Genomic DNA, 15,295 nt, shown 5'->3' on the forward strand with positions numbered 1-15,295 from the left:
TGTTTTCAGAAAGAAGAACCAAAATGCTGGGTAGCTCACTTACTTCCTCAGAATTATAAATACTGTGTGGTGGTGGTAGTTTGTACAAATTAACTACCAAAATAAACAGGAAACAATGATGGCTCTAATCAGCCTAATGCCACCTCCAAAAGAAAGTGCCCAAAAAACTAGAATGGAAGTGCATCCCTTGAAACAAAATACTCTCTTAAGTCATTTCATCACGACATGGCCTCTAATTCTAAATGACATCACAATGTTTCAAATTCATGCATTCACACTTCAACAAAATTGCATGCATTCTATGCTTTATTTGCTCATTGAAAGAAAGTGTCAGGTACAGACTTTTCACTAGGAGTCACTTAAAATCCATTTTGCAATTACACTCTTTGGTGGGCATCTTACTTACCAATTTCATACTTTTTCACAAACATTTTAAAGACCCTGTACAAGATTCAAATGACAGTTGCTCACTGCACAAAAACTTAATTCATGCAAACAGTTTGATGAATACAAAAACCACTATTACATGCACTAGTCAATGATGAATACGAACAGCAAAATAACATGCATCGATCAATCTTGTGACTCTCAACAAATAAAAAATTCAGAATTACTCACAAACCTGGGTATGATAGTATGTTTTAAATGCATTGAACATATTCTCATTCGTATCTCAAAGTTCAACATTAAGAAACAAACTTCCCGAAATAACCATGAGTTATTTAACCATGATGATTCACAAGATTATTATTAATAAAAAAAGAAGATTAGTACACTTGAAAAGAATCTATTACAATATACCTGACAGGAATGAATTATGGGTCATTAGTGGAAAGCTTTTTTCCAAATTCTAGCAAACAGTTACATACAACTTGTACTTACTTCAGACAACAAATACCTCTAAATAACCACCACAGGTATTTCATGCAGTTACAGGAAAATGTTCCACAAAGAAAGAAACCTGTCTCTAGTTAAGCAACAAGAAGCTACATTTGAGAGTGCAATAAAAGCCTACTTATTAATGAATGGGTAACAAAATCTAAATAATTGAAAACAATTCAAAGTGGAAGACAACAATGCACATTAGCCAACACTGTGACTCCAATGATTAATTTAATTACATGACAATCATACAAAGAGCAGTTATTTCAAAATATTAGCTTAATATCAGAATGGTTAATACAGAGATAATGAGAATGTATGGCTCATCATAACATGGCTATGTGAGTTAAGGAAGCCAGAATTAATTCTCCATCGTGCTGCCAATAATACAATGTTGCAGTCCAGAGATTCAGTTTGAAGTTCAGGAATTAAATTTCTCAGTTTCCACAACAACTTAAAGTGGAACTTCATCACTTTAACATCCTCATCAGCAAATGCTTAGCAATCGTATGAGGTTCTATAGAATAGTCATTTTACAAAAAAGGTAGCACTATACAAAAGAGAGTCGACAGATATTTAAATCATTAGCAAAGGAGACCAGGAAAGAATTGAGGCAGCATACAGTCTGACTTTGAAAAGGAGAACCAGATTAGTTGAGCATACCTCAAGATGTTAAGAATTTGTGGGAAACACAAAAAAAGGAAAATGATAAGGGAGGTTCCTTAAGGAAAGCCAAGAAACAACAAACATGAAGGCCAATTGAAGAGGGAGTTATATATAAGGTTTCAAAGTTAACATAGTTACAAAGAGAAAAATAAGACTTCAGGGTTCCAGTCAAACAATTTCAGAAATGAGCTCCAGAGATAAAAACCCAAAAGAATAATTTTTACATTCTATAATACAAAATGAAGATACAATGAAAGATAATAAACAAGAAATTTGCTTCCATCATTTAAATGGATATTTATAAAGTCCAATAAATATGAATCCCTAAATGCACACTGTAATCAACAACTTTTACTTCAACGATATCCTAAAATATAATTTTTCTTCATCTGATTCATCTTCTCAGTTGACAGCAACTAATCTATAGTGAAAACCTGACAATCAAAGATAAATTTAAATTACCTCTTCTGGCTAATTATGAAAAAAATAGTGGCATTCTAAGAAAATTCATGTCATACTAGTTACTTCACAAATACAATCTCTCATTTAATTTACATAGTTTAAAAATAATTACAGCCCTCTTTTTTATCACAAGTGATCTTAGCATGTTCCAATGCTACAAAAACAATGCTGATTACTGGCTACTAGTTTGGTGCTTCGAGGTAATACTTATTGATATTTCTTATGTGTATATTATGTAATGGTACATTTAAATCATGAATGCACAAATTCATTTTCTTACCTTTACTTACTAATTTTATAAAAAGAGAAGTTTCAGGTATGATATGGAGAAACATCATGATTAATTAAAAAATTGGCAATTTCCCACTAAACAGAAAACTTATTTTGAGGAAAATTACCAATTTTTTAATCAATATTAATTTTATGTGTGAGCATGGAAAGTGCAAACTGTTTAGCATCTGCATTTCAACCAATTATTTCCTGTGATTCTTTAAAATTATACTTCAATTCTGAAAATTTTAAGTTCATGTGAATGAATCCATTATTAGATAAAATCATTTCAACCGAAAAGAATCTTAGCAGGTATTTCTGTCACATCTGACACATTATTGCATACTTATTACCTGACAGTGAATATTACATCATTTTATACCTGTATTGTCTTCCCTATCTATTTATTATTCTCGATTCTTTGACTGTAGTAGCACTCAGGCAATCAAGCTAGTTCCACAATAAGTAGTCATATTTTTGGGTTACAGGTTGGATTAACTAGGAAAATCGCTTTCCTTTCATTAGTCTTCTTATATGCAACTATTCAGTTTTTATGCTGATTGATTGTGCCACCCATGTTAAATTTCATTTTGTTTCAAAGTAGTTAGATGCTCTTCAGTGACTGGATTTTTAAAAGCCACCAAAGTAGAGGCAATCCAACGGTTGATTAGGTTTTTAACTGTAGATCTTATTACTAGATCCTCTAGCATGTTTTTTTAGCACATCAGGGTACGAGGTTGTCTACTTTTTCTGTATCACCTATAGTTTCCCAGGAAAATCTAATGCCCAGAAAATTGGCCTTAGACAAAATGGAAATATCCAGAGGCATTGGCTACATTTAAAAGCAGACCCCCCCCCCCCCAATCCACAGACAATTACTCTACCAACTAACACTATTACATCAGCATATGTATTTTACTTTGCTGATGTATTCAATTAAGTATAAGAATTTACAACATTGTATTTAACTCACTTACTTTCATCAGAGTGGTATTTTTTTAAAATGTAACCTATTTCACATTCATAAAATAAGCCTGACTTAGAGAAGTTGTGCATAATGTTTGCTTGTGAAATATTAACAGTAGCATTACCATTTTGATTATTTAATTAAATATGCATTAAAAATTTAATGTTCAAATTAAACACCAAATAAAAAGCCACAGCTATCACCCTACACCTTCTAAGAGATAATACTACAGAAGTGAAACTACTTTTTAATATTTACTCCGAGATATGGAAAACTATATACACTGCTCAGTGCATATACTTGGGCTATATTGTAATCATAAGTCAAGGAAGAATAGGCAATAAATGCTAATTAACAAAGGGGAACGTACTTCTAAGCTAAGTGGTAAATTAAAAAAGTTTTATGGTAGAACAAGCTGGTGTACATGTCCCACAATATTTTAAAGCATATAAAAAAAGATTAATAATACAGAATGTATGTCATAGTCATATTAGCGTATGCATGCACATTCCCAGTCTTGTTATAAAAAATATACATACATAAGTGCCAACAATCTGACAGCATGAAACAATGTATGTGATAAGATTTAGCCTCCTCTCCTCATTTACTTACTGAATGGTTTTATAAAGCTCCTTAATTTTCATGGTAATAGGAGTAGAGCGTAACTTCAGCAAATCCAATGCTCTGGTTTGTAATTCTGTCTTTCTTCCAGTTTTGTTTCTTCCAGCAAAACCTAATAACATCTGAAGTTCGGAGACTCTAAAACTCAGCACCATATTCTAAAACAGAAATCACAAAGTTATGATTTCATTCACTACAGTCAACAGTTTGAGCACAATCCCTTAACTCATTGTCAGGAGCATGACTCTGACCTCACCATGGACAAAAACAATGCCACCATGGGCAAACCTCTATAAAGAACACTGTGGACAATCATGCAGGAAACAAAATCTTGACTATTCCCATGTAGTTCCAAATCATCACCATTTACCCACAAAGTCTACGGGAGAGATGAAGGGCCTATGTCTTGAGGTTCAACCCTTTCCTATGTTTACTACTTTTACAAGTAAAAAATATTCTGTTTTACACATGCAGAACCTGCTAAAAATATATGCCATTAAATCTTTAATGCCCTCGAAAGTGTGTTCACCTTTTCAGACTTCATTTCTACAAATTCATAAATGGGTATGTTCTGCGTTCCCAGGTTGTCACGAATTTTGGCAGCCTACATGTAATTAGTGGATTCAATTCAGTTGAAATAAATTCCCTCTACCAACAAATAATGCCCATTTTAAGATAATATTTAATACGAAATAATGTTACATGCCTAGGCAAATAAAATAATATGTAAATTAACATGGGCCACATCACTAGCTTGCTGGGTGAAACAGGAAAAATGTCAAAAGCAAAGCAGAAAATTAGCCATAATATGCAAGAAGACTGTCAATGCATAAAAAATTGTATAGCATCAGGGTTGCCACTCATTTTCTAGAATCTCATCCCTGATTTAACCTACAAATACACTATCTGTTCCTTATTTTCCTTCAGAGGACTTAAGGAATTTGATTCTATATTTTTAGTGGATCATTTGTCAAAGTTGTGCCTGCCACTTGTAACACTCAAGTTTATCCCACCATATTCAAGGCTTTAGTCACTGACTGTACACATTGCCTCAAACCATGCATAACTTGGTCACACAATTAAAATAGGCATCATTCTCATCTGAAATTCCAAGTTTGCATAACATATTCTCAATTATAAAAAAAATGCTTTCCTTGATTTTTTCAAAACTTCTAGAAATCATAAAATGTTCCCAAACACCCCTGATCATAAAAAAATTAGTTCTTCCATTACTCAGCCTCTGAACTGCCTTAAAAGATCCTGCTGATCCATGCCGAGGGCACATTTTTTTCAAGCGCTCTTCATTCCTTCATAATATGATATGAATGCTTGAGCATTTCAAGTAATGTAGGACCATTTGTGCATGACATTTAAAAACCAAGATAGTCATGAGGTTGACAAAAATGGTTTCCATAAGGCATATACCATGCATGTGTGTATGCCCTATTTCTTAACTAACCATAATTAAAGAAACATGGTATTATGCAGACTCTTAAGATACTGAGTCAAATCCTATCTTCTTTTATGCTCCAGAGCAGTTTACAACATGATATTTAAGCTGATTATTTATAAACAAAAAATGCTTTGACTAAAACAGAATGGTTTGAATACAATAGCAGGCATGAATGCTTTGCTTTGGCTTGATGAGTATTATCATCAATGGTACCAAGTCTAACACCATAAGAATGCTTCTGATGGACAGAGACTAACCAATTTAACACTTCTAAACCTCACCTAACACAATAGCAAGCATTTTCCTCTAATATAAAACATTCTAACTCCTGATACATCCTTGCTACCTCCCTTAATTGGTTCCAAGAAACTGCGGGAGATGCCACAACAGTAACCTTTAACAGAGTCATCCGCTAATATGCATTTCAATGCAACAATGCTGAAATTGTTGCATTCCCTTGGTTGGGTCCAAAATGCCCATAACTTCCTCATCTACCTCACTAATTCATTCTCCCCAAACCACAGTCTACAACATTCCATTGCCACTCAATATTTCACAATTCCACTTTTCCTCCTCCTTGGAATGACTCCAAAGCACCTTCTCCTTGTCAACTATCATGCCATGAAATTCATTTAATTACCTTTCTGTCCATTTAATTGTTCATTTCTTCTCCACACCCACATCTCAAAAGTCTCTAATTTACATTTATCTCTTGCATAAAACATCAAGTTTCCAAGTCATATAGTATTATGCTTTGCATGTAATTTTCACTATACCTTTCCTTAAATTTTAAATCAAGGTTCCAGTCATCAAATCTCTGTTCCCTATAAAAGATCCTTTGCCCAATTAAACTCTTTATTGTGTCCTTAACCTTTGTCTTAAACACTCCATGGGTGGGTGAGCCATTCTACCTACTGTAGTTCATCCCCTCTAAATTTAATGATTTATTTTGACTTCCTTTCTTATGAACCTCATTACCTTCATTTTCTTATGATTAATTTTCATTCCATACCTAATTAATTGGTCCTGTAATACACTCAGCTGTGACAGCAGTCCCTTGGCTGATTGACTTAAAGCCTGATCATTTTCCTTCATAAGTTCCAATTTCTTTTATCCATACCATCAGCCCTTCCCTTATCACTTCTTCTTCACATATACTGGAAAGAACAGGTGATAATATCCAGCCCTGTCTTACTCATTGCCTATTACTGTCTATTCCAATACTCCATCTACTACCCACACTAATGCAGTTCTGAGAAATATACAGGTTCATGTGAAGCCTTCTATCCTTCCACTCCAATCTAATTCAATGTAATTAATTACACCCAATTATTTTGTTGATGCCTTCCCAAACTAAGATGCAAGCACATCTGGATTATATTCTACATTCCTTTCTATCAAAGATCTCAATACTGCAATGGTATCATGCTTACTGCTACTCTTTCTAAGACCAAATTTATTTTCCCCTAAGTACCACTAGCCCACTTCTTTAACTTTTTTCTGACAATCATGAGTTCTAACCTTGCCACATATGTATACATATTTATGGCCCTACAGTCCTGCTTCCCCTTGGCCCCATATCACGATAAGAAGTAAAACAGTGGTGCCTTCCCAATTAATTCATAATAAATTCTATGAATGAACTCACAAACACTTCCATGTTTTCCCAAGTCCTTGCTTGTAATTTTTTTGCCCTATGAGTTTGTTTACCCTATCTTTATAGTTATTTCTGCCTTGGTAATAGATTTTTTGAGCTTTTTCTTATTGTCTATTGTACCAAGCATCTTGTCCCCACTCATAATATTGTCAAGTATAATAACTTCTACATTCCATTTTCTCAATGGGTGCCACTAATAATCCGCATCTGTTCCAAGGGAACTGTCAAATGATGCAGTTCCTGATTCTGTCTACCTATGAACATAACCTGATACCTTCTTACATCTCTCAGCATTTTCCAGAGGTACCTCTGTTTATCATGGTTTTTAAAACCACCATTCCTTTTCCCCATACTGTGCTCCCCTACCTCACTCCATGTCTCCCTTTGTCTATTATAACATTCCCAGGGTTGATAAAAATTAGTTTGAAATACAAATTGCAGGCCAACATAGCTTAATAGCAAAATAGAAAAATGAAATAAATAGCAAAATACATGTAAAATAATTTCTCTCCCATCCAAAAGATGTATTTATAGTTTTAAACTCATTTACATATGCAAATCTGTAAACTTCAACAGCGTCACAAGGGTAAAAAAAACACAAGCCTATTTCAGAGGTCACCAGGTATCATTCTGAATATTATTTTCATTTCAAATTATAAATACCATTTCATTTTTTATATTGATTTACAGGATTTTTCTTTATAAAACTAAGCATTTAAAAAAACATTTCTGGGTCATGTGTTGCTACTGTTGAAATCAATGGCATTAGTCATCACTTTGAAAGACATTTAACAATATTGAAGAATGATTTTCAAAAGAATTTTCTTCAGTGTTTTATTTTAATTCAAATAATAAAAATCAATAAAACAGTTAGTACTACATAAATTAATGAAAAAATTCATTACTTACATACAGACACTAGCATTAATACATTTAAAAATAGCCAAAATATCTCTTTAAAATCGCATCTTTTTTAAGTTTTTCACAATATGAAAAATTAACTATGCTACATGCAAACTTAACTGAACGAACTCATGCTATTGCTACTAAGTCACTATGCGTTGTTCCTCTAACAATTTTATGCCTGCAATATGTTAATTGAAAATGAAAAAACTACCTACATCTGTTAAACTTAAGCAAATACATAGAAATGCTACTATCATTACAAGGTCAGAAAAGTATAAAAAATAGAATGAAGCACATGAAAATAAACAAGAGTCACTTAGGTGCTCAGTGACTAAGGAATGACATCAATACTCAATGACCATCAAACGCACCACAGTTATCAACCGAAACGTTCGGTTGATATGAAAGGCTTGAGCTCACCTGGCACTATGCTCAACAGCATGCGAAATTTACACACTATTTCAGAACAAAAAATACTTTCATAAATTTCAGATTTATGGATCTTAATTTTACAAATAAAAATTTCTTACATTCCTAAACTGAAACATTTAAATTTTTGCTCACTAACAAGGTGGATTGTAAGCCACAACATACACTAACAAATATTCATCAGCCAAGAATCAGAAGATATCATCTTTATTTAGTGTTTATTTACATACCATATTTAAATAGAACCCTTGAATTACAACAGAATGCTACCCTTTATAAATACCACAAAAATTTAATGAAGTTTCTCAGAGAATTCATATTTAATAGCAAATTATTGTGTTACCCACTTATCTGCTTGCCAATGTGTTAAGACTCCTCATAACCATAGAATTAATGAAAAGTAAGTTGAAAAATAGCTAAAATAAACTGGTTTTGGACAAAGAACCTTTTTTGGTCAAAACATCCATTCATCAACTTCACATCTCCAAACAATACTTAGATGAATCACCATTCTGCTTCTTGAAGTATTCCCAATAAAAATGAATCCTATCATATTAAGTTGCTAAGCTATATAAATTGACAACTACTGACTGGTGCAACTCTATGGAACTGCTTCATGATGAAATCAATTATATACATAAATATTACGGGGTCATTCCAAATGAATTTCTCAACACAAGCCACGATTCAGTGGCCCTGATGATACTAAAGGTCAACAAAACCTATGTACTACAGAATAAATAAAATATGCTATACCTAAAATTGATAACATCATGATATGAAATCTTATGATAACATAACATTTTGCACACACATTACAAAAGGTTCTTCTCAAACTCAAATTGCAAGGAATCAGCATGAGGATATAAGGTTCCCTTCTCTACGCAAGACTCATGCCAATAATTCCTCAAGCATTGATTTAAGAGATGACCGAAAACCCTTGTCCAGAGGGTGGTTTCAAGCCCACAAAGGATGAAATCTTTCATCACAAAAATGAGGCCAAGCCTGACCTTCAACTGGCCACTATTACCCAGGTTACTTCAGAGTCTACAATAGTATCAATAGTTGGGACTATCTCCGACTGATTTAATTCAGAGATGAATAATTTAACTACGAAGTTATTCATAATCCTATGCCATAGGTATGTCCTGTTCTTAATAAAATATTCTTGCAATCAATGATGTCCCAGGCAATAGTACATATATAAATTTTTGAGTGTAGCAAATGACATTATTGAGATAGATAATTATAAGGCAATGATGGTACCCAGAAGATGAGCAAACTCCGGAGAACTGATATCCTTTTCACCATTCAGGACAGGTTGTAAATTATTGCAGATACAACAATGGAAGATAGGAATGATTGGAAGTTGTGAATATAAGTTTATGGCAAATTACTATTGAATGTCATTAGGACATTGAGGATGAAAGAAAATCCAGCGTTATATTTAACCCAGAACCATCGAAAAGTTAAGATTTAGAGCCTAAATGTGTGGATGGAGTACCTTCATTGAATAATCCACGTTTTAAAGTATTATTAAAAATCTACCAGCTAGGCCAATTGAAAACATTTTTTACCCTTCAAAGGAACCTCACAACTAAACAGCATTATTTTCTGCATACTTCAAATACTTCGAACCACTCGTATTTATTTACTAGCTTATTCACATATCCATATTCTCAAATTTTGGAATAAATAAGATCATGAGCACTAACTTGAGCATGCGATTACCTACCATCTGTGGATCATACTAGATACTTCGAGATGAATCAAGTACATAGCCCTTGTGTTCTACTTCTTTTGATAGCTCTTAGAATATTGTCTGGAATGAATACTTTACGTAACGTAAAATGTTTATTAACCATGCAATATCCCCATTAGGATGTCCTATATTCATATCTACTTACCCTAACGCTGCCAAATGGTAAATTAATATATTATTTAGTCGGTCATTAATCAATTTGAATAACAACTGGTAAGGTAGGTTCCAGAGACATTGTAAATTATTGCACCTTACTTCAACTTTATGCACATCTAATACAGCGATTCAAGCCGGCCATCGTAAAGGCGGAACCAAGTCATGACTATGGTTGAAGAGATAATGCTAAATTTACTGATCATATTTTTACTCGATTGAATTGCGGCTACACGACTAACACACTTTGTTGCATTAAGAACACAAATCTTCAACGTCTTCCTAACTTGAAAAAATTGAGATGGACCGCATATACCCAATGCAGATGAATTTTGATTAACCAAAGCACATCCATAGCAATTATTAAGGACAAATATCGACACAATAACCACCAGTTAAATATCACACTTTGCTGCGCTAAAATACACTGGCGGGTTTACCGGAGAGCTGAATAAAATGCACGCTAAGTAAACAACACCTACATATAATAACATTTCCGGCCAAAGGTACCATCAATTTGAAGCTTTTCTCCCGTCGTAAGAACTGAGCTTTGTACTTACACTGGTGTACTACATAATACGTACATACAAATAACATGTCTTGGATTGACAACTTCATAGTCTCACTAATAGTGAAAACAAGGATGAAATTTTACAAAAATATTAAGTAAAGCTATTGCATTTCGTGTGCTATAAGGGAAATGCATTCTCATATACTATTCTTCTTTTAACTTTTACTCACTTTTAGCTCTTCATTGTCCGCCATATTTCGAGCCATTTGTTCCGACTTGCTTTACACATTAAACTCAGACGATCGCACTTCCCACCGCCACCAATCACAAAGAAACTTTAACTCATCAAATACAACGAAAATGAAAGAGTAAGAACACAAAACAAGTAGGAAGAAAAGTTTTCAAGTACCATTTCATGAACACAATTCCCTTCAACCCTGCACCTACAAACAAACCGTTACAATTATGAAAAATTCAACGTCAAGTTGTCGTGTAGTCGAGAAGAGCGGATGGAGTATGACAATTTTGTCCTACATATTTCGGTCATTGCGAACCAGCAAAACGAATTTCTTATGCTATTGCAGTAATAGCAGGTAATCTTCACCGCAGCTAATTGTTTTTACGTGATTGTCATGGCTCAGCGTCTTACTTACACAAGGGATACATTTTTTCTATTCCTTTTTTGACTAAGTTCGAAATCTCGCTGGCGTATAGAAACGAAGGTGGTGAACCTGCCGAAGTGAGCCTGAACCAAACGCGACCCGAAGATGTAGCAACGCTGTCTATGAAACCTTTCTATTAAAATGTATCTTGTAGCATAATATGCTGCTCTTCTCTCTTTCAGTTTGCTTTTTCTCCAGTTTCTCAGAATTATCCGATTTTTGGCGGGCTCCTTTGAGAACGAACAATGTATCTTTCATCAGTCCGGTATCATTTCTTAGCAATTTTCACGCTTTAGGTTGCATCAACATAGAATGAGCACATTTTCACGCAGAATTCAGATTGCTCTTGATTCAGTTGCATCTCGTCCTTTCCTGTAAGAGCATCATAGAATCAATCAGTCGAGTGTTTCGTTAGTACCTACCCTGCACACCACCGTTAGGGTGTGTGGCAGGGGGTGACTACACACCTTCTACTTCAACTACCTTCAACGAGCGTGGCTTTCAAGAGCGAATCATTTTTGCAAATTTTCTCGATTGATTGTTCAGCGATCTTAGTGGTTTGTGCCTATTTCACACAGACCACTTGAATATGGTATTCCATCTTTTTCTAATGTGATAGTTTGAGAAGCATAAGTCGAAATATTATTAGCAGACAAAGGCACTTTTTCCTATCACCGCAGATGAAGACATACATATTAGCACACCCCTCCCATGGACTAAAACCTTGACGTGGTCGAAGGGCTTGTGCGTTCAAATAACCCCAAGAGCTGTGCTGGCGGGAGCAATAATAATTACTCCTGGTAGGGTCAGTCATGCCAGATAGGTCGATGGTTAAGAGCCAGACGAAAGGTATTTCCCGCAGCGCCTGGTCCTCATTGAGGCGGCTGCAAAGGCGTCTGACCCAATTGTGGCGGCCATTGAGTGACGCTGAAACGTTAAAAACACTATTGAGGAAGGCTACGGCAAACCATCTCAATTATTATTCCCAAGATTTTTAATGAATTTGATTGGATTGATTTGGATGGACACAACTGCCAAATGAATATTTTGCGACTTCTAACAAAACACAATCCACTTTATATCAGATACCTTTTCATCTCTGAGTACTTCCTTCCTGCCAGTTAATACGTCTTTCATCCATTTTCCTGCCTCCTTAGGTTTTCTCCCAACAAACCCCTCTCCCAGCCCACCATACCTAGTAATTCCTCATTTTTTTCTTCTCGGTCCATTTCACCTTCTCCATTCTTCTCCAAACCCACATTTCAAAAGCCTCCAGTCTACGTCAATCCTCCTGCTTCAATGACCACGTTTCCGCGCCGTACATAGCTACGCTCCATATAAAGGTTTTTACGAGCCTTTTCTAAATATCCTTACTCAATGTCCCTCTCATCAACTCCCTCCTTGTGGAAGCCTCTTTTCCTAGCGCAATTCTTCTTACGTCTCTACTTCTTTGACCGTGTTGGTCCAAAACACTTCCGAGATACGTAAACTGTTCTACCTGCTCTCGTTTTTGCCCTCCTATTTTAATGTTTAGCTCGGACTTTTTCTTTCAAGAAAATCGCATAACCTTTGTTTTATTAATATTGATTCTCATCCCATATCTATCGCACTGAGTTTCCAATTCACTCAGCAATGCTTGCAACCCCTTGGCTGACTAACAAATTAGAGCTTGGTCATCAGCGAACCTAACTGATTTTACAAATTCCCCACCGACTTTCATCCTACCTCCAGTTCTTCCCATGCCTCTTTAATCATTTCCTCCACATATAGGTTGATCAGCAACGGCGATAATGGGCTACCCTGCCGTGCACCTCTTCCTAACACTGCCCATCTGGACTCCCCGTTCCCCACTCGCACATGAGCAGTCGGAGACATGTACAGGTTGCGGATTAGCCTCCTGTCCCTCCAATTTACCTCCAATCTACTCATTTTCACTCATTCTCACTTTCCTCAATATACTCATTAGTTTTTCCCAATTCACTCTATCAAACGCTTTTTTGAAATCTACGAATCAGGCAAATACGTCCTGATTGTAACCTATATTCCTCTCAATTAGTGATCTCATTACTGTAATGGCATCCCGCGTGCCTCTCGCCTTCCTAAACCCAAACTGATCATACCCTAAATAATCATTTGCCTTGCTCTCCGTCCTTTTTTGATGATCCTGAGAACAACTTTATCTGCATGGGATATCAAACTAATGGTTCTGAAGTCCTCACATGATGTAGTCTCTACCTTTTTCGGAATAGAAACTAACACTGATCTCACAGTCTTCCGGCCAAATTCCTTTCTCATAGACACTACATATCAGTCCCCATACAGTCTTCCTCCCACATTTTCCCTAACATTTCAGTAGTAACGTAGGAATGTTGTCTACCCCCATGGCCTTATTTAATGGCATCTCCATTAATGGCCCTTATATCTCATCGTCGAGAATGTATGGACTACTTCATCTACGTCATGTTCCTTTTCTTTGCCTAACCGTGTTGCCTAAGTTTTTTACCATACAGTTCTTCTATATATTCCTTCCATCTCTCTTGGATCTTTCCTATGTAAACTACTATCTTATCCGACCTATCTCTAACTGTTGGTACGGATCTTCCTTTCTTACTTCCCGATGGTGATTTAACCTTGCTGTATAGCGCACCAATTTCACCCTTCCTTGCAAACTTTCCATATCCTTTCACTGCGTCTTCGAACATTCTACATGTTATATGCTCTATTTGTTAGCCTCTCAATTTATTCTTTAACTCTTACTAATTCCTTCTACCTAACTCTGTATTTAAATTTTCCAATTTCCTTTTCTCATCAATCTTTGATACCATCTCATCCGTGATTCGTTTCCTTTTCCTCTACCCATTCACGGTTCCTATAGTTTTTTTTGCGGCTTTCGATATCCTATTCTTGATACCTTCCCATTTTTCTTCGATAGTAATCAGCTCTTTACCGTTATCCATGATTTTCTCTACAGCTTGCTAATACTCCTTCCTTCTGAATCTATGTAATGCTTCTAAATTCCATTTCTTAACCCGCCGCCCCTGCTTTATATTTTTGAATCGGATGCTACACTACATTACTACTTAATTGTGATCAGAGTGCGCATCCGCTCCCAGTAAGCTGTGCGAATTTTTCACACTGTTCCTAAACCTGTGCCTGACCAGAATATAATATAGCTGGTACCTTTCTGAGTCACCTGGCATTTCCATGCATACCTGCGCCTTTTGTGGTGTCTAAACCTAGTGTTGGTAATGACTAACCGCTGTCTCCTGCAGAACTCAATTGCTTTCTCCCCGCGGTCTTCCTCGTGCCTAAACCGTAGTCCCCCACCTCATCACCATCTCTTCTTTCACTTACCATCGCATTCCAATGCCCCATCACTATTAAATATTTCTCTGCAGGAAAACAGCCTATTATGTCCTCTAACTGATCGTATATCTTATCGACTTCTTCCTCCTTATGATTACTTGGTGGCACGTATACCTGAACAATGACTAAGTTCGTCGGTTCTGTTTTTTTCTCTAGTAGTAATATTCTATCCGCTGCTTGTTCTATGTTGACTACGCTTCTTCCTACCTCTTTAGTCAATATTATGGTAACCCCTCGTTGGCTCTCATCCCCGCCGCTGTAAATTATCCTACAACTATCACTCCAGTAACCTCGGATAAACCTAAAATATCTACCTTTCCTCTTTCCATCTCTCGCTTTATATTCTCTAATTCACCTACCCTCAATATTGTCCTATTATTACAAGTTCCTATTCTAATTAATTTGGTCTTCTCCTGCGCTGCTGCTATCGGTTTTGCTTTTTAAGGGTTTCGTGAAATGACGACCGCGGAAACCTAGCCTTTCTTGCTTGCACGGCAGACGGCCGATTTGGCCGAGTCCCATAGTTTG

At 35.7% G+C, this 15,295-nt stretch overlaps 1 protein-coding gene across 5 annotated transcripts in view; it reads right to left on the reverse strand.

The window, feature by feature from the left end:
• Su(var)2-10 (E3 SUMO-protein ligase Su(var)2-10) overlaps positions 1-11,188 on the reverse strand; it is a 54,071-nt gene extending 42,883 nt beyond the window's left edge. For 3 of the 5 annotated variants that reach the window (XM_071589456.1, XM_071589447.1, XM_071589439.1), the window contains exons 1-2: positions 10,970-11,188; positions 3,860-4,026 (exon numbers count right to left, since the gene is read on the reverse strand). In XM_071589456.1, coding sequence (XP_071445557.1) covers positions 3,860-4,026; positions 10,970-11,005 — 203 coding nt within the window. In that variant the 5' untranslated portion in view covers positions 11,006-11,188. The remainder of the gene's footprint in view (positions 1-3,859; positions 4,027-10,969) is intronic. The other 2 variants (XM_071589474.1, XM_071589465.1) reach the window with 1 other exon arrangement.
• Positions 11,189-15,295: the final 4,107 nt, after the last annotated feature.

The sequence above is a fragment of the Hetaerina americana genome, unplaced genomic scaffold, assembly GCF_022747635.1.
Source record: "Hetaerina americana unplaced genomic scaffold, ioHetAmer1.1.p SCAF_1, whole genome shotgun sequence".
NCBI lineage: Eukaryota > Metazoa > Arthropoda > Insecta > Odonata > Calopterygidae > Hetaerina > Hetaerina americana.